This window comes from Oryctolagus cuniculus, chromosome 4, assembly GCF_051225735.1.
Source record: "Oryctolagus cuniculus isolate XC-2025 breed Fujian yellow rabbit chromosome 4, ASM5122573v1, whole genome shotgun sequence".
Lineage (NCBI taxonomy): Eukaryota > Metazoa > Chordata > Mammalia > Lagomorpha > Leporidae > Oryctolagus > Oryctolagus cuniculus.
In genome coordinates, this window is record NC_142870.1 from 122,066,951 (window position 1) to 122,087,067 (window position 20,117).

At 44.9% G+C, this 20,117-nt stretch overlaps 1 protein-coding gene across 1 annotated transcript in view; it reads left to right on the top strand.

Moving 5' to 3' along the window:
- The first annotated feature begins 1,233 nt into the window (after positions 1-1,233).
- The window catches only part of RARRES1 (retinoic acid receptor responder 1), a 55,739-nt gene continuing 36,855 nt past the window's right edge, over positions 1,234-20,117 (top strand). Inside the window, exon 1 of the mRNA XM_070073247.2 lies at positions 1,234-1,525. Coding sequence (XP_069929348.2) covers positions 1,262-1,525 — 264 coding nt within the window. The 5' untranslated portion in view covers positions 1,234-1,261. The remainder of the gene's footprint in view (positions 1,526-20,117) is intronic.

Consider the following 20,117-nt stretch of genomic DNA (forward strand, 5'->3'; position numbering starts at 1 on the left):
ACAACAGCAGACCAGCAATCGGAAGCAGGGGGCTGCAGAGGCCGGGGCAGCAGCACATTGTGGGGCAGCTGTGATAAGGGCCCAAGCTGGCCAGCCAGGTTCAGAGTCTGCCCACAGATTGCCACTCTGAGAGGGCCTGCAGGTGGAGAATAACCCTCCCTCAACTGGGCTGCTCCGGCCGCCTGTGGGAGAAGCTCAGTTAAAGATGACAGGGGCAAGCGCGCCCAGGTGCATGAAGAAGGGGAAGCCAGCGAGATGGCCTTGAAGCACAACCTAACACGCTGCTCTGCAAACACGCCGGCAGGAGGTCACGGGGCTGGAGTTCCTGAGAGTAAAACCGCGCACCACGGGAATGTGCATTCGACGGCGGCAAGAACCAAGTCCTGGGTTTTACGTCACCCTGTACCTGGCTACGTTGCAGTTTAAAACAACTCACGCTCCAAGTGACCCCTGCGCTCACACAGCAGCGCCAGTTCTCCGGGTCTTGTCTTTCCCCGACTCACCTGTCTAAAGCAGTAATGAACACGTGCCGCACAGCCACACAGGCTAACCCCAATCTTAGGCCCCGCCGGCGCAGGCTCCTCCTCAACCATGCACTGTCGGGAGAAGGGATTTCCTTGTCCCCACCGTGGGGCTGGGGTCTGCGGGAGTTGGGGAGGGGTCAGCCCTGACCACCCAGCATGGGGACACGGATGCTGGCGGCGCCCACCCGGTAGGACGGGTTCTGGCCTCTTGAGTCCGGGGTTCTGCGAGGCTCGCCCCTCCTGCCTGTAGATTAAAAGCCGCATCCCTGGTCAACACAGCCGCCCAACCCAGCCGCAACCCGGCCTCCACGGCGGGCTCCCCTGCAGCAACACCCGCCGCGGCCCCGCCCCCTCCTCCACCTGCGTCCGAGCACCTGCTGGGCATCACCGCCTCGGCCCTCGCGGAAGCCCAGCGGGTTCGCGCGAAAAGCCGACGGTTGCTCACTCGCACCTCCCCGCAGGCGAGAAGCCGGCCCCAGGGCCGGGCCGGGGGGGCGCGGGGTGGTGCTCTTCGAGGCAGGCGGCCCAGCCAGGCGCTCCGGGCCTCGCGCCACGGAGGCGCCGCCGCGTCCCGGCACCGAGCCGGGGAGCGCCGAGGGGAGGGTCCCGGCGAGGGCGCGACCGAGTGGGCGCGGGCTCCGTGGGCCCGGGGGCGGGGAGGCGGGGCCGCGGCCGCCCTATTTCCGCGCGCCCCGGCGCCGCCAGCCCTGAGCCTGGGCCCGTCGAGCGCCGCGCCAATGCAGCCCCGCCGGCAACCACAGCCCGCGTCCCGGCCCTGGGGCCTGCGCCCCGCCGCGCAGCTATTCTTGCTGCTGCTTTTGCTCCGCCAGGAGGCGGTGGCGTTGGCGGTGCCCGCAGGGGCCGGGGGTCCCGTAGACCCGGGGCTCGGGCGCGGGCTCCTGCAGCAGGCGGCTCAGGCGGCGCTGCACTTCTTCAACTTCCGCGCGGGCTCGCCCAGCGCCCTGCGAGTACTGGCCTCGGTGCAGGAGGGCCGCGCGTGGGTGAGTGCGGGTGGCGCGGGGCGGGGAGGTGCCAGCCAGGCTAGGGGCCCATTGCGGATCTCGCCCGCTCCGGTGCCTGGGAGAGGGTCGCGTCGGGGAAATTGAGGAAGGGGCTCAAAGGGCACCACTTCATCTTGCGTCAGGGCGGCCCTTCTGCTGCAGGAGTGCTCAAGGCAGGCGCCACACTCCGGTGGCTGCCGCTGACGGCTGAGGCTGGACTTCTGACACCTAAGCTGCTTCCCAGGACGACGTGGTTGGAATGTCCACGTTTGCCTGGGCAGGAGGCTTCACACGCTGCCGTCCACTTTACTCCAGTGGGGGCAGGGAGTAAGGCAGACTCCGTCTTCCGTGGGAACCGCAGGAACGAGAACTTCACCACCTGGGTGTCGTGTGTGTGTGTGTGTGTATGCCAAGCTGCATTATTTGCGTCGTCAAATAGAAGTTTGCAGAAGCTATGCAGCCATCCGAGAACTTCCAAAAGTTCGTGGACATGGAATGTGAAAGATGGTTTTGGTGCAATGCGTTTGAAATCCATGCGTAGCTTTTTCACAGCACGTTTTCAGTGAACTTTTTAAAGACCCCGTATCTATGCTAGAAGCAAAGTTGCAGCCTCTGACAGCCTCCAAATGTTCCGTTACAGCCTGCAGACACGCAGCCTGAAAAGGCTCTAGTGTTGCCTATAGAATGGATTAGGCTTGCAAGGGTGGCAGTAGGATTTGCATTTACGATTGTCCTGGGCCTGGTATCAGACACTGGTGGCAAACGCCTTTTGAGAACTCTTAGTTCTTCAGAGACATTCCTGCTCCTAGGGTGGCTAGGTTATTGAAAGATGAAATCAAAGCGTTCTAGAATAAGGCAAGCTTTCTTGGTACCTGTTTTAACAATCCTTGCTGTTTTAGGGACTACAGTGACAGGAGACAGGGAGGAAACCCAGCTTAAGAACTTTACGGTGGGGGCTGGTGTTGGGGCACCATGGGTTAAACTGCTACCTGTGAGGCTGGCATCCTGGGTCTTGCCTATTAAGTCCCAGCCGTTCTGCTTCCAATCCAGCTCCCTGCTAACGCACCTGGGAAGGCAGCAGAGCGTGGTCCGAGTGCATGCGGCCCTGCCACCCACGTGGGAGATTCAGATGGAGTTCTGGCCCCTACCTTTAGTTGCTGCTGGCATTTGGGGGGCTGACTCAGCAGATGGACATCTCTCTCCTGTCATTTGCCTTTCAAACAAATAAACAAACCTGAAAATAAAACTTGATCACTGTAGGAGAGGAGCCACTTCCCAGAGCCTGGAGGGGCCCCTAAAGATTCGCTGTCTGGCTCTCAGTGGGGAGGATTCCCTAAAGAAATGCCAGCCAGAATCCTAGAAGACACCAGTGCCCAAATTCCAGGGATTCCTTTTTTTTTTTTTAAGTCCTTCCAGAAGGACACTTAATAATGATAACACCTTACATTTTCATGCTTTTAGCCACTCCCTGGGGAAAAGATTAATACTTGGTATCTCAAAAAATAATAAACTCTCAAGACCCAAGTGGATTAAGTTAAAATGTCCTTCCTTTTCCACAAAGAACAATATTAGTGTTTCTTATCTGTCAATAGTATAGTGTTCCTGAATGTGAAAGAGATTCTCTTTTAGCAAAAAAAAAAAAAAAAAAGAGAGAGAGAAAATAAATTAATAAATTAGTCTCTGGAGGCAGATGTGCATGGGGGAGGGAGGAGCAGAATCCAGGGCACTGACCCTGAGAAGAACTTGATGGTGGTTTCTGGTTGTCTTCATGCTTCCTCCCCGATTGTGAAACTTTTCTGTTTTAAAGCTGGGGAGCCAAAGAAGCAAGCTCAGGGCCCTGTGCAGGGCCGCGATCTCTGGGGACCACAGCCAGTCCAGTTTCTCTCGGGAGTTCCTGAAGTTGTTTGCCTCCCTTGCTCTGCCTCCTCCAAACACCAGCACCCAAGAAACCGCCGCCTCCCAGGCGACCGAGTCAGCCTGGGCGTGCCTTCAAGTTGGGACAGTGACACATCGCCGCCCTTAGGGGTGGCAGACGCAGGGCTTGGTGGCCAGGGCTGGGTGCTGCTTCCAGCTGCGCAGCTGCCCTGGGCTGCCTTTCCACAGTGCGGGGGCACAGCTCGGGGGAGGTTGCGTGGAGCCTAGATACCTGCCTGCTTTGCCTGCACGTGGTCTTCTCCAGCAGCTTCCAGTTGGGAAGGGACTTAACTCATGTCCTGCCAGCAATGCCAGGTGGTTCTCACAGTCATATAAGCTGAGCCATGTACCAGTGGTCAGATCTAAAAGTGTGAGTTACTGTTCCACCATCCAAGAGGCAGGCCATTCACCAATTAGCTGTTTCTTGGGCACCGTGCAAGCCACAGGAACCCCTCCATTCTAGAGGGCAGCACACGCCTTTATAAAATAAGGTGGCCCGAGTCGGGCTTTTTCACACCAAGGAACATAGGAGGTTATGAAATCGGCTCAGTAGGGTCCAGTTGGTATAATTTTTAGCGTCATACTTTGGAATATTGAACAATGAGAATACATTGCAGAAGCCTGGGTAGTTGTATCTCAGCATGTGTTCCAAATATGTATGCGTGGACTTGGTGCAGTCTTTGCTGTGGATTGCAGCTAAGACCGTTTTGGAAGCCTGTGGACCAGATGATTCACAACCTCTTCCACCTCTGAACTCGGTAATTTCTGATTTGTTGCCTCCGAGAGAATCCCTCATTTTAGAAGCACTGTTGCCCTCTAGCGGTGAAATGCAGTAACAGCTGTTAAGTAAATGCTGGGAAGTGTTTGGTTTCCTGATCGGGATCCCAGAGTACCACTGTGTTCTCCACCTGCCCCTGCCTGATGCCATCTCTTTCGTGACCCTACACCAGCCTGCCATTGCCGGCGAGGCGTCTCCTTTTCTGGCATCACACGGCAGCGGGTCAGGTCCCACAGTCGTAGTGGCGGGGAGTGTCCTGGGTCAGTCGCATGAGGTTCCCTGCCTGCACTGCTGTCTGCAGTGGGCAGCCCCTTCCACTGAGGCCACTCAGCGAGCTCTGGGACGGCTGACCAGGTGCCTGAGAGGCCAGCGCGTTACTGAGAGGACTCTGAGGGGAACCTTCGGCCCACCCCGCCGTGGGCTGGCTTGGGGACAGGTCAGGCTAGGACCAGCAGTTGGAAACGTCACTGAAACAATTGACTAAAGTGGGTGAGGGTTATGCACATACTTTAATTGTTTTTATATAAAATTTGTATGTGTAAATTTTTTATTTTTTAAAATTTATATAAAGGGAACACATTTCATATGCAGTTTTAAGAGCATAATACTTCCCACCCTACCCATCCTCCTTCTTCCTATTTTTAATTTTTACAATGACATACTTTCAATGTTCTTTATAATCACAAGCTTAAACCTCCACTAAATAAAGAATTCAACAAGTAGTAAATAGAAACACCACTGTTTCTCGAGTATGGACAAGGGCTGCAAACAATCAAATCTCAGAATGTCCATTTTGCTCATAAACATTACATTTTTTGTACTCTATATTAGCTACCACAAGTTGGAAAACATATTTGTCTTTTGGGGACTAGCTTATTTCACCAAGCATAATGTTCTTTGGTTGCATCCATTTTGTTGCAAAAGACAAGATTACATTCTTTTTTATGGATGATAGTATTTTATCATGTATATCACAATTTATTTTACTTCCTTAATTTCTATTTATATAAAGAGAACAGAGTTCATGTATTTCATAGGTGTAGTTCTAAGATAACCATAGGTCCCTCCCTTCTTCCTCTCCCTCAATCTTCCTCCTTTCTTTTTTTAATTGTTGCAAAAACAGTTTCAGACCACTCTATAATCACAGGGTTCATGTACCACTAACTATAATATTCAACAAGTGAAAAGTAGGAAGAACAGTTCCACAGGTGTATAAACAGGGCTGAAAACAACCATCAGAATTTGTTTCATTCCTATACTTTGTATTCTATATAAACTACCACCTGTTGGAGAAAATAGATGGTATTTGTCTATTTGAGACTGGATTATTTCACTAAGCATAATGGTTTCCAGTTGCATCCATTTTGTTGCAAAAGAAAGGATTTTATTCTTTTTTGTGGCTGAGTAATATTCCATAGTGTTTATAAACCACACTTTCTTTATCTAGTCATTAGTAGATGGACATCTGGGTTGATTCCATATCTTAGATATTATGAACTGAGCTGCAGTAAACATGAGAGAACATACAACTCTTCTGTATGTTGATCTCATTCCATTTGGGTAAATTTCTGGGAGATGGCTGGGTCATATGGTAGATCTATTCAAATTTCTGAGGAATCTCCATACCATCGTCCATATGGTTGTACCAGTTCACGTTCCCACCAACAGTGTTTTAGGGTACCTTTTCCCCATACATCCTTGCCAGCATTTATTATTTTTTGAGTTTTGGGTGGATAGACATTCTAGGTGAGGTGAGGTGAGATGAAACCTCCTTGTGTTTTTATTTGCAGTTCCCTGATGGCTAGTGATACTACGCCGCTTTTCACATGTCTATTGGCCATTTGTACTTCATTCTTCAAAAAATGCATATTCATGTCCTTTGCCTATTTCTTTTATATATATAATTATAATACGAGTTTCATATATTTCCTTCACACCATTACAGGAACATAGTGGCACTTCCCCAGCACTCACTGACCCATGCTCCAAACCCTCTTTCCCTTCTCCTCATATTCCCTACTCTCAATTTCTAGTCATTACCTCTGATCATTAAAAATGTGATATCTGGGCCGGCGCCGCGGCTCACTAGGCTAATCCTCCACCTAGCGTCACCTGCACACCAGGTTCTAGTCCCAGTCGGGGCGCCGAATTCTGTCCCGGTTGCCCCTCTTCCAGGTCAGCTCTCTGCTGTGGCCAGGGAGTGCAGTGGAGGATGGCCCAAGTGCTTGGGCCCTGCACCCCATGGGAGACCAGGAGAAGCACCTGGCTCCTGCCTTTGGATCAGCGCAGTATGCCGGCCGCAGCGCGCCAGCCGTGGCGGCCATTGGAGGGTGAACCAACAGCAAAAGGAAGACCTTTCTTTCTCTGTCTCTCAATCCACTCTGCCTGTCAAAAAAAAAAGTGATATCTGTCTTTTTGGGACTGGCTTATTTCACTCAGCATAAGAGTTTCCAGTTGCAACCATCTTGTTGCAAAAGACAGGATTTCATTTTTTTCTTACAGCTGAGTAGTACTCCATAGTGTAAATATACCATTTCTTTTTTTTTTTTTTTTTTTTTTTTGTAGTTTTTAAGCTTTGTATTCAGTGAGAGAAATGCATAGGAGAGTGAGGGCTCTATCTAAAGGAGAAAGGGAAGTCTGGGAAATAAGTTGGGGCCATAGCAAGCAGAGGGCAGGCTGAGACATGTGCAGCAAGCGTTTGGTTATGAGCAGCTACTAGCAGCTTATCACAGGCAGCGAGGCGAAGGCAGAGAGTGCGGGTGCCCCAAAGGCCATGTGCCCCGAAGGCATGGGGCAACAAGGGGATCCAGGGCAGTGAGGGGAAATAAGGGCAGGGCCCACGTGTTCCAGGCCTTTTATCCACTTCCAAAGGGGAGTGGTTATGTTGCCTGATCGGCAGGTGGCCATTCAGGTGGGGTCAGTTAGGGGCAGGGGATCACACAGGGGTATGGGGAAGGCATGGTCTTCCAGCTCACAAATCTAATCAACTTTATCCTGTCTGCCTGCCTACAGCATTCGCCCTCAGAGACATTCCAGCCCTTGACCCTAAGAGCTGTTGAAGGACAGAGAATCATATCTTCTGTGGCTGCTTCCTGCTTGTGAGGGGTGTAGTGCAGACCCTGCCTGTGCTGGGTCTGGAAGTCTCTGCCTATTTCATCCAACAAATTCGCTTTATGAGGCGGCATATTTTTAGTTACCGCCAATGGCTGTGTCCCCTGTATAGTCAGTTATTCCCAGAAGTTGCTGAGTTCTAAAACATGTTTGTTAATTAGCACAAGCAAAATCAGAACAAAACCAATTATGAGTGGTGTGCCTCTTAAGAGGGAAAGGTTTCCCTTGTGTGGATTATAGAACCATTTAGCTTGAACATAGAGGGTTATAAGAACCTATTGGTTTTATTGTCAGTAACAGTCTTAGAGAAACCAAATAGGATGCAGGTACAGCATGTCTGTCTGAAGGTGCAGCAGTCTTGATGTGAGTACTGTAGAAGCTTTACTTATCTTACTAAGATCTGATTGGCTTACGGAAATAATCAGGTGTGTCTTTTGAGTTCAGCTGTGAAGACTTAAGAGGTAGAAGTTTAACCCTAATTTCACTGGTAGTCGTGCTCAGTAGCACCTGGGATGGTCCCTTCCATTTAACCTGTAACTGGTCTGAAGAGGATCTCTCTATGAATGGCTTGCTCAGGAATTCCTAATGTTGGAGCTTCTGTTAGCTCTTTCATTCTTTGGATCACCTTTTGTAGCTCTCCTGTCCAGCACAGTGTGTCTGTGTTAGGGCCTTTTAAAGCCTCATACAAAGGCTTGGAATCTAAATCCTGGAATCCATATTCCATAGAATCCTGCTATCAGCAATTCCCAATGTTGGAGCTTCTGTTAGAAGCTCCTTAATTCTTTGGAACAACTTTTGTAGCTACTCTGTCCAGCACAGCGTCTGTATCAGGGCCTTTTAAAGCTTTATGCAAAAGCTTGGAATCCAAATCCTGGAATCCATATTCCACAGAATCTTCCCATCCCCAGAAATAGCCTTAGCTGCTTGTTCATATGGAATAGCTTCCTCTTGGTTAGACCATATCCCAGGCAATCCACCTCTTTTAGAAACCTGAGCTTTTGTTTGGGAAATTCTGTATCCTCACTTTCCCAGATTTTGGGTTTAGTGGGATGCAGAAGAAATTATCACTTAGGCAAAAGTTTAGCACACAGTAGGATGCATTGAAACAACTGTCTCATTAGTAGCCCTGAGGCCTCTAACCATTCTGTACTGTACTTGACCTTATGTTAAAACATACGAGATGGGCCGGCACCACGGCTCAATAGGCTAATCCTCCACCTGCAGCGCCGGCACCCCCCGAGTTCTAGTCCCGGTTGGGGCACGGGATTCTGTCCCGGTTGCTCCTCTTCCAGGCCAGCCCTCTGCTGTGGCCTGGGAGTGCAGTGGAGGATGGCCCAAGTACTTGGGCCCTGCACCCACATGGGAGACCAGGAGAAGCACCTGGCTCTCCTGGCTTTGGATCGGCATGGTGCACCAGCCGCAGTGGCCATTAAGGGGGTGAACCAAAGGGAAAAGGAAGACCTGTCTCTCTCTCTCACTGTCCACTCTGCCTGTCAAAAAAAAAGTACGAGATAGGAATATCACAGAGAGACTTGGATCTAGGAATCAATGTATGAGACACATAGTTAACTTTAAAGAAACACTTGAGAATACAGGCAATGGAGTTTGACATTGAGGCATAACTAGAACTTAAGAATATAACATGCTAAAACAAGGTAAATCTTTGGGATCAAGTTTTACCATTAATACTAATACTGTAACTCTTTGAGGACAGAGGTCCTGCATGGGAAGTTAGTGCACAGTGACTCCTGTTAATTTAACAATTAACGCTCTTATGTATGATGTCAGTGATCACACGAGGCTCTTGACATGAGCTGCCAAGGCTATGGAAGACTTTTGAATCCATGATCTCCATCAGTATTCAGACAAGACTATAAGCAGAGTGGAAGTTCTTACCTCCCTTAGGAGAAAAGTACATCCTTCTTTGACCACTTCTTTCCACTGGGGTCTCACCCAGGGATGTTCTCCATGTAGCGACACTTTTTGCACTAGTGTCCTGGCTTTCCATGCCTGAAATGCTCTTATGGGCTTTTCTGCCAGACCAGTATGCCTTATGGGCTGACTCTGAGGTTGCTGAGCGCTACTTAAAGCAATTGGCAATTTATGAGCCTGTTGTGTGGACTGCTTCCCACGGTGGAACATTTACTCCTCTTTAATTCTATTTATTACTATCACCACACTTAATCCTATTGATATGATCACTTTAACTCTTTTTTTTTTTTTTTGACAGGCAGAGTGGACAGTGAGAGAGAGAGAGAGAGAAAGGTCTTCTTTTACCATTGGTTCACCCTCCAATGGCTGCTGCAGCTGGCACACCGCGCTGATCTGAAGCTGGGAGCCAGGTGCTTCTCCTGGTCTCCCATGGGGTGCAGGGCCCAAGCACTTGGGCCATCCTCCACTGCACTCCCAGGCCACAGCAGAGAGCTGGCCTGGAAGAGGGGCAACCGGGAAAGAATCTGGCACCCCGACCGGGACTAGAACCCGATGTGCTGGCGCCGCAAGGCGGAGGATTAGCCTAGTGAGCCGTGGCGCCGGCTACACTTTAACTCTTAAGATGTTACTTTTACCATGTAGTCCAAGGGGATTTGGGATCCCATGGGGAGTTCTTAAACTGTGCCCTTAGAAGTAAGTCCACAGGCTACGACCTTGTCTAAATATGATCGGAGTTGGTGAACTCAAAAGGCTTCCCATAGCCTTGGCGACTCATGACAAGAGCCTAGGGTGATGACTGATGCCATAAACAAGAGTGTCAATTTGTTAAGTCAACAACAGGAGTCACTGTGCACTTACTCCTCATGTAGGAGCTCTGTCCTTAATGTGCTGTACAGTGTGATTTAATGCTATAACTAGTACTCAAACAGTATTGTTCACTTTGTGTTTCTATGTGGGTGCAAACTGTTGAAATCTTTACTTAATGTATGCTAAACTGATCTTCTGTATATAAAGAGAATTGAAAATGAATCTTGATATGAATGGAAGGGGGGAGGGAGAGGGAAAGGGGACAGTTGCGGGTGGGAGGGAAGTTATCGGAGGGGGGAAGCCATTATAATCCATAAGCTGTACTTTGGAAATTTATATTCATTAAATAAAAGTTAAAAAAAAAAGAAGTAAGTCCACAGGAGTGCAAGCAGAGCTATACAGCTTCACAGTCTCTTCGTAGGACCAAGCAGGGAGCAGGCCAGGCGCCGCGTGCAGCAAGGGTTTGGTTATGAGCAACTGCTGGCAGCTTATCACAGGCAGCGAAGTGAAGGCACGTGCCCCAGAGGCGCGGGGCAACAAGGGGATCCAGGGCAGTGTGGGAAAATAAGGGTGAAGAAGGGGATAAAAAGGGAAAAAAGGGGCCATGATATCTTTATCCAGTCATCAGTTGATGGACATCTGGATTGGTTCCATATCTTGGCTATTGTGAATTGTGCTGTGATGAACATGGGGGTACTATTAACTCTTTCACATACTGATTTCTTTAGTTTGGGTAAATTCCAAGGAGTGGAATGGCTGGATCGTATGGTAGGTCTGCATACAGATTTCTGAGGTATCTCCATAATGTGTTCCTTGGTGGCTGCACCAGTTTACATTCCCACTAACAGTGTACCAGGGTACCTCTTTCCCCACACCCTCACAAGTGTTTGTCGTTTGTTGATTTTTGGATGTGGCCTTTGCCCATTTCTTAACAACATTGTTATGGAGTTTCTTGAGCTCTTCATGGATCCTGGATATTAATCCTTTTTCAGTTGCATAGCTTGCAAATATTTTCTCCCATTCTGTCAGTTTCCCCTTCATGTTGTTTCCTTTGCAGTGCAGAAACCTCTTAGCTTGAGGTAAATAATTGTAAATAAATAATAATTGTAAATTAAAATAAAATAAAAAAAGAAGTAAGTCTATAGGAATGTATGCAGAACTTTACAGCTTTGGAACAAGCCTAACTTACGGAGAAGCCTCTAGTGAAGAGAATGCAGAACCTTACAGCTTTGCAGTTGCAAGTTTCATACATTGGATAGCTACAACTTTAGGAACATGCTGATTCTTCCCACTGTGCCTACCCTCCCACCTCCCTTCCTCCTCCCTCTCTTATTCCCACACTTATTTTTTTTTACTAAGATCTATTTTCAATTGATTTTATACATATAAGATTAACTCTATGTTAAGTAGAGTTTAACAAATAGTATGGGGAAAAGCTGTTTCTCAACAGTGAAGACAAGGGCTATTCAAAGTCATTGCTTCTCGAAGTGTCAATTTCACTTCTACAGATTTCATTTTAGGTGCTCTATTAGTTCTCACAGATCAGGGAGAACGTATGGTATTTGTCCCTTTGGGACTGACTTATTTCACTAAGTATGATGTTTTCCAGATTCATCCATTTTGCTACAAATGACTGGATTTCACTTTTTTTTTTACTACTGTGTAGTTTTCCATGGTGTACATATCCCATAATTTCTTTATCCATTCTTCAGTTGATGGGCATTTGGATTGAGTCCATGTCTTAGCTATTGTGAATTGAGCTGCAATAAATATGGGAGTACAGATAACTCTTACTTGCTGATTTCATTTCCCTTGAGTAAATTCCCAGGAGTGGGATGGATGGGTCACATGGTAGGTCTATATTGAGATTTCTGAGGCTACCTTTTTCCTCACATCCTTGCCAACATTTGTTGGTTGATTTCTGTATGAAAGCCATTCTAATTGGGGTGAGGTGAACCTCATTGTGGTTTTGATTTGCAGTTCCCTAACAGCTAGTGATCCTGAGAATTTTTTCATGTGTCTGTTGGACATTTGGATTTCCTCACTTGAAAAATGCTTGTTAGTCCTTTGCCTATTTCTTAACTGGGTTGTTTTTGTTGTTATTGAATTTCTTGATCTTGTTATATATTCTGGCTATTAATCCTTTATCAGGGGCCAGCACTGTGGCATAGTGGGTAAAGCCACCGTCTGCAGTGCCAGCATCCCATATGGGTGCCAGCTCAAGCCCTGGCTGCTCTTCTTTCAGTCCAGCTCTCTGTTATGTCCTGGGAAAGTAGTAGAAGATGTCCCAAGTCCTTGGGCCTCTGTACTGGGAGACCCAGAAAAAGCTCCTGGCTCTGGTGCAGCTCTGGTCACTGTAGCCATCTGGGGAGTCAACCATCAGATGGAAGACCTCTCTCCCTTGCTGTGACCCTGCCTCTCCAACTGCCTTTCAAATAAAGGACTTTTTAAAAAGATTTATTTATCAATTGTATTACAATTTCTCCCATTGTGTCAATTGCCTCTTCACTTTGCTGAGTGTTTCTTTTGCAGTACAGAATTTTCTCAGTTTGATGTGATCCCATTTGCCAATTTTAGCTTTGATTGCCTGTGCCTCTGGAGGCTTTTCCAAGAACTCTTCCTGTGCAATGTCTTTCAAGGTTTCCTAATATTCTCTAATAATTTGATGGTATTGATGTTTTTAATCCATGTTGAGTGAATTTTGGTGGAAGTTCCTTTGTCAAAGATAAGTTGGTTGTAGATGCTTGGATTGATTTCTGGCATTTGCATTCTGTTCCATTGGTCTATCCATCTATTTTTGTACCAGTACCAGGTTGTTTTAATTATAACTTCCCTGTAGTATGTCTTAAAATCTGGTATTGTGATGCCTCTGGCTTTGTTTTTGTTGTATAAGATTGCTTTAGCTATTCAGGGTCTCCTGTGTTTCCATATGAATTCCAGCATCATTTTTTCAATATCTGAGAAGACTGTCCTTGGTATTTTGATTGGTATTGCATTAAATCTGTACATTGCTTGTGGTAATATGGGCATTTTGATGATATGGATCCTTCTAATCCACGAACATGGACAATTTTTCCAATTTTTTGGATCTTCTATTTCTTTAATGTTTTGTAATTCTCATTGAACATCCTTGGTTAAATTTATTCCAAGGTACTATTTTATAGCTATTTTGAATGAGATTGATTTTAGAAGTTCTTTCTCAGCCATGGCATTGTCTGTGTATACAAAGATTGTTGATTTTTCTGTGTTGATTTTTATATCCTGCTACCTAACCAAACTCTTCTATGAGTTCCAATTGTCTCTTAATGGAATCTTTTGAATCCTCTCTATAAAGAATTATGTCATCTGCAAATAGAGATAGCTTGTATTCTTCCTTCCCAATTTGTATTCATTTGATTTCTTCTTATTGCCTAATGGCTCCGACTGAAACTTCCAGGACTATATTGAATAGCAGTGGTGAGAGAGGGCATCCTTGTCTGGTTCTGGATCTCAGTGAGAATGCTTCCAACTTCTCCCCATTCAATAGGATGCTAGCTGTGGGTTTGTCACCAATTGCCTCATTGTGTTGAGAAATCTTCCTTCTATACCCAATTTGCTTAGAATTTTCATCATGAAAAAGTGTTGCATTTCTTTTTAAAGATTTATTTATTTATCCCTGGGTCACTCCCCAATTGGACACAATAGCTGGAGCTGCACCAATCAAAGCTGGGAGCTTCTTCTGGGTCTCTGATGAGGGTGCAGGTGCCCCAGTACTTGGGCCTTCTGCTGCTGCTTTCCCAGGCCATAACAGAGAGCTGGATTGGAAGTGGAGCAGCCGGGACTCGAACCAGCACACATAGGGGATGCTGGCACTGCAGGTGGTGGCTTTACCCACTCTGCCACAGTGCCGGGCCCTAAATGGTATTGTATTTTATCAAGTGCTTTCTCTGTATCTATTGAGATAATCATATGACTTTTTTTCTTTTTGTTAATGTGATGCATCACATTGATTGACTTGTGATTGTTGAACCATCCCTGCATAACAGGGGTAAATCTCACTTGGTCTGGATGGATGATTTTCTTATGTGTTATTGGATTTGATTGGCTAGTATGTGTTTTATTGAAGATTGTATCTATGTTTATCTTAAACTGGTCTGTCGTTCTCTGCCTCTGTTGCATCTATTTGAGGTTTAGGAATTCAGGTGATACTGGCTTCATAGAAATAAGTTGGGAGGATTTCCTCCCTTTTTTGCTTTGAATAACTTGAAGAGAATTGGAGTTACTTCTTTAAATGTCTTGTAGAATTCAGCAGTGAAGCCTCCTGGTCCTGGGCTCTTCTTTGTTGGGAGGGCCTTTATTACTGATTGAATTTCCATCTTGGCTATAGGTCTGTTTAGGTTTTCAGTGTCTTCATGGATCAGTCTGGGTAGGTTGTATGTGTCCAGGAATCTATTTCCTTTAGGTATCCTGGTTTGTTGTCCTATAGCTTTTTGTAGTAATTTCTGATGATTCTTTTTGTTTCCATGGTGTCTGTCATTACATTTCCTTTTTCATCACTGATTTTGTTGATTTGGGTCTTCTCCCTCTTTTTTTGGTTAGTTGCAACACTGGTACATCAACTTTGTTTATTTTTTCAAAAAAAAAAAACAGCTTTTTATTTCACTGATTTTTTTTTATTTTTTGGTTTCGATTTTGTTTATTCTTTTTTTTTTTACCCTTTCTTTTTTTTTTTAAACTTTTATTTAATGAATATAAATTTCCAAAGTACGACTTATGGATTACAATGGCTTCCCCCCCATACCGTCCCTCCCACCCACAACCCTCCCCTTTCCCACTCCCTCTCCCCTTCCATTCACATCAAGATTCATTTTCGATTATCTTAATATACAGAAGATCAGCTTAGTATACATTAAGTATGGATTTCAACAGTTTGCTCCCACACAGAAACATAAAGTGAAAAATAATAGATGATTTTTTTTAAATGATGATGAAATCAGAGCAGACCTATTTTGTTTATTCTTTAATTTTTATTATTTCTTTCCTCCTAGTTCTGGTTTTGGTTTGTTGTTGGCATTCTAGGTCCTTGAGATGCATTGATAGCTCATTTATTTGGTAGCTTTCCGGTTTCTTCATGTAGGCACTGATTGCTATGACCTTCCCTCTTAACACTGCTTTTTCTGTATCCTATAGGGTTTGGCATGATGTATTGTCATCTTCATTTGTTTCTAGAAATTTTATTTCTTCTATGATCCATTGTTTATGGGAGCATGTTGTTCAGTTTCCATGTGTTTATGTATGTTGTAGAGATTTTTGAGTTGTTGATTTCTAGTTTTATACCATTGTGGTCAGATAAGGTGCATGGAATGATTTCGATTTTCTGAATTTTCTGACTTGCTTTGTGGCCTAACATATGATCTATCCTAGAAAAAGTTCCATGCACTGATAAGAAGAGTGTATATTCTGCCACAGTGGGGTGAGAGGTTCTGTAGCTATCCATTAGCTCCATTTGTCTATAGTGTCCATTAACTGTTTCCTTGCTAATTTTCTGTCTGGCTGATCTGCCATTGCTGAAAGTGGGGTATTGAAGTCCCCTGTTACTCTTGTATTAGTCTATGTCTCCCTTTAGGTCTATTAAAATTTTTTAAGTAGCCAGGAACCCTGTTATTGAGTGTATACGTTTATTATAGTCACATATTCCTGTTAGATTGTCCTTAATCATTACATAGTGTCCTTCTTCATCTCTTTTTTTTTTTTGACAGGCAGAGTGGACAGTGAGAGAGAGAGAGACAGAGAGAAAAGTCTTCCTTTGCCGTTGGTTCACCCTCCAATGGCCGCTGTGGCCGGCGCATCACGCTGATCCGAAGCCAGGAGCCAGGTGCTTCTCCTGGTCTCCCATGGGGTGCAGGGCCCAAGCATTTGGGCCATCCTCCACTGCACTCCCGGGCCACAGCAGAGAGCTGGCCTGGAAGAGGGGCAACCGGGAAAGAATCTGGCACCCCGACCGGGACTAGAACCTGGTGTGCCGGCGCCGCAAGGCAGAGGATTAGCCTATTGAGCCACGGCGCCGGCACTCTTCACCTCTTAACAGTTTTGTTTTTGTTTGTTTTGTTTTTTAGAAAGCTTTAATAAATATAAATTTCATAGGTACAGTTTTGTAAAATAGTGGTTCTCACCCCCACTCCTGTCCCAACTCCTACTCCCTCTCCCATCCTATTCTTCATTAAGATTTGTTTTAATTATATTTATATATAGAAGGTCAACTTTATACTAAGATTTCAACAGTTTGCACCACACATACACACAAAGTATAAAGTACTGTTTGAAGACAAGTTTTACCATTAATTCTCACAGTACAACTCATTAAGGACAGAGTCCTACATGGGGAGCAAGTGCACAGTGACTCCTGTTGTTGATTTAACAATTGACACTCTTATGTATGACGTCAATGATCACCTGAGGCACTTGTTTTGAGCTGCCAAGGCTATGGAAGCCTTTTGAGTCCACAAGCTCTGACATTATTTAAATATGGCCATAATCAAAGTGGAAGTTCTCTCCTCCCTTCAGAGAGAGGTACCTCCTTCTTTGATGGTTCCTTCTTCCCACTGGGATCTCACTCACAGAGATCTTTCATGTAGGTTTTTTTTTTTTTTATCTTCTGAGAGTCATTTTTTTTTATTTTTTTTATTTTTTATTTTTTTTATCTTTTATTTAATGAATATAAATTTCCAAAGTACGACTCATGGGTTACAATGGCTTCCCCCCCCATACCGTCCCTCCCACCCACAACCCTCCCCTTTCCCACTCCCTCTCCCCTTCCATTCACATCAAGATTCATTTTCGATTATTTTAATATACAGAAGATCAGCTTAGTATACCTTAAGTAAGTATTTCAACAGTTTGCTCCCACACAGAAACATAAAGTGAAAAATAATAGATGATTTTTTTTTAAATGATGATGAAATCAGATCAGACCTATTGTCATGTTTAATCCCAGTGAGAGTCAAGTTGGGAATTGATAATTTCTTTTTTTTTTTTTTTTTTTTTACAGAAGATCAGTTTAGTGTACATTAAGTAAAGATTTCAATCGTTTGCACCCCCATAGAAACACAAAGTGAAATATACTGTTTGAGTACTCGTTATAGCATTAAGCCTCAGTGTACAGCACGTTAAGGACAGAGATCCTACATGAGGAGTAAGTGCACAGTGACTCCTGTTGTTGACTTTACAAATTGACACTCCTGTTTATGGCATCAGTAATCTCCCTATGCACCAGTTATGAGTTTCCAAGGCTATGGAAGCCCCTTGAGTTCTCCGACTCTTATCTTGTTTAGACACGGTCATAGTCAAAGTGGAGGTTCTCTCCTCCCTTCAGAGAAAGGCACCTCCCTCTTTGAAGACCTGTTCTTTCCACTGGGATCTCACTCACAGAGATCTTTTTGCCAGAGTGTCTTGGCTTTCCATGCCTGAAATACTCTCATGGGCTTTTCAGCCAGATCCGAGTGCCTTTAGGGCTGATTCTGAGGCCAGAGTGCTATTTAGGACATCCGCCATTCTATGAGTCTGCTGAGTATCTCACTTCCCATGTTGGATCACTCTCCCCTTTATTTATTCTATCGGTTGGTGTTAGCAGATACTAGACTTGTTTATGTGCTCCCTTTGACTCTTAGTCCTTTCATTATGATCAATTGTGAACTGAAATTGATCACTTGGAATAGTGAGATGGCATTGGCACATGCCACCTTGATGGGATTGAATTGGAATCCCCTGGTATGTTTCCAACTCTACCAATTGGGGCAAGTCAGCCCGAGCATGCCCCAAATTATACATCTCTTCCCTCTCTTATTCCCACTCTTATGTTTAACAGGGATCACATTTCAGTTAATTTTCAACACTTAAGAATAACTGTGTGATAATTACAGAATTAAACCAGTCATATTAAGTAGAACAGACAAAAAAAAATACTATAAGGGATAATGTATTAAGTTGTCCATTAGCAGTCAGGGCTATGCTGATCAAGTCACCATTTCTCATAGTGTCCATTTCACTTCAGGAGGTTTCCTTTTTGGTGTTCAGTCAGTTGTCACCGATCAGGGAGAACATATGGTATTTGTCCCTTTGGGACTGGCTTACTTCACTCAGCATGATGTGTTCCAGATTCCTCCATTTTGTTGCAAATGACTGGATTTCGTTGTTTCTTACTGCGGTATAGTACTCTAAAGAATACATATCCCATAATTTCTTTATCCAGTCTACCATTGATGGGCATTTAGGTTGGTTCCAGGTCTTGGCTATTGTGAATTGTGCTGCAATAAACATTAGGGTGCAGACCGCTTTTTTGTTTATCAATTTAAACTCCTTTGGGTAAATTCCAAGGAGTGGGATGGCTGGGTCGAACGGTAGGGTTATATTCAGGTTTCTGAGGAATCTCCAGACTGATTTCCACAGTGTCTTGGCTTCCCATGCCTGAAATGCTCTCATGGGCTTTTTCGCCAGATCCGAATGCCTTAAGGGCTGATTCTGAAGCCAGAGTGAGAGAAAGATCTTTCGTCCGCTGGTTCACTCCCCAGATGGCCACAACAGTTGGAGCTGTGCCGACCTGAAGCCAGGAGCCAGGAGCTTCTTCTGGGTGCATGGGCCCAAAGACTTGGGCCATCTTCAACTGCTACCCCAGGCCACAGCAGAGAGCTGGGTTGAAAGAGGAGCAGCTGAGACTAGAACCAGCACCCATATGGGATCCCGGTGCTTCAGGCCAGGGCTTTAACTGGCTGAGCCACAGCGCCGGGCCTTTGATTTCTCTTTTGATTTCTTCTATGACCCACTGTTCATTCAGGAGCATGGTGTTCAGTCTCCATGTGTTATACATATGCTCTAGAAATTCCTTAGTTTCTGATTTCCAGCTTCATTCCATTGTGATCAGAGAAGATGCATGGTAGGATTTCAATTTGTTTTATTTTCTAAGACTTACTTTATGGCCTAGTGTGTGGTCAATCCTAGAGGAAATTCTATGCACTGGAGAGAAGAATGTATATTCTGCAACTGTAGGATAAAAATTTTGTAGATATCTTTTACGTCCATTTGGTGTATAGTGTCGATTAAATCTGCTGTTTCCTTGTTGATTTTTTTTTGTCTGGTTGATCTTTCCATTGCTAAAAGTGGAGTATTGAAGTCCCCAAGTACTATTGTATTGGTGTCTAAGTCGCCCTTTAAATACCTTAACATTTCTTTTAAATATCCAGGTGCCCTGTAATTAGGTGCATATGTTTATAATAGTTTGTAATAGTTACATCTTCCTGTTGAATTGATCCCTTAATCATTATATAGTGCCTCTCTGTCTCTTTCAACAGTTTTTGTGTTAAAGTCTATTTTGTCTGATATTTAGATGGCTATGCCAGCTCTTTTTTGGTTTCTGCTGGCATAGAATATCTTTTTCAATCCTTTCACTTTTAGTCTGTGTGTGTCTTTGTCTTTGTTGGTGAAATGTGTCCTGTAGGCAGCAAATAGATGGGTTTTGTTTTTTAATCCATTTAGCCACCCTGTGTCTTTTAACTGGGGAGTTGAGGCCTTTTATATTCAAGGTGACTATTGATATATAATGACTTTGTGCCATTTTTCCAAAAATATTCCTAATTTATACTTTGAACTTCCATTGATTTTTTTTTGAGAGAGAGATTTTCTTCCTTTACCTTTTGTAATGATGACCATGTTTCTGTGTTTCTCTGTACAACACAGCATTAAGCATCTTTTGCAGGGCTGGATGGGTGGTGACAATTTTTTTTCAATTTTTATTTGTTATGGAAGGTCTTTATTTCACCTTCATTCACAAATGAGAGCTTTGCAGGGTATAATATTCTGGGATGACAGTTTTTTTTTTTTTTTCTCTTAAGACTTGGACTGTATCTCGCCATTCTCTCCTAGCCTGTAGGGTTTCTGATGAGAAGTCTGCTGTGAGCCTAATTGGAGATCCTCTGAAATTAATCTGGCCTTTCTCTCTTGCACATTTTAGAATCTTTGTTTCACTGTAGTGAGTTTGATTACAATGTGTCATGGTGAGGATCTTTTCTGGTCATGTCT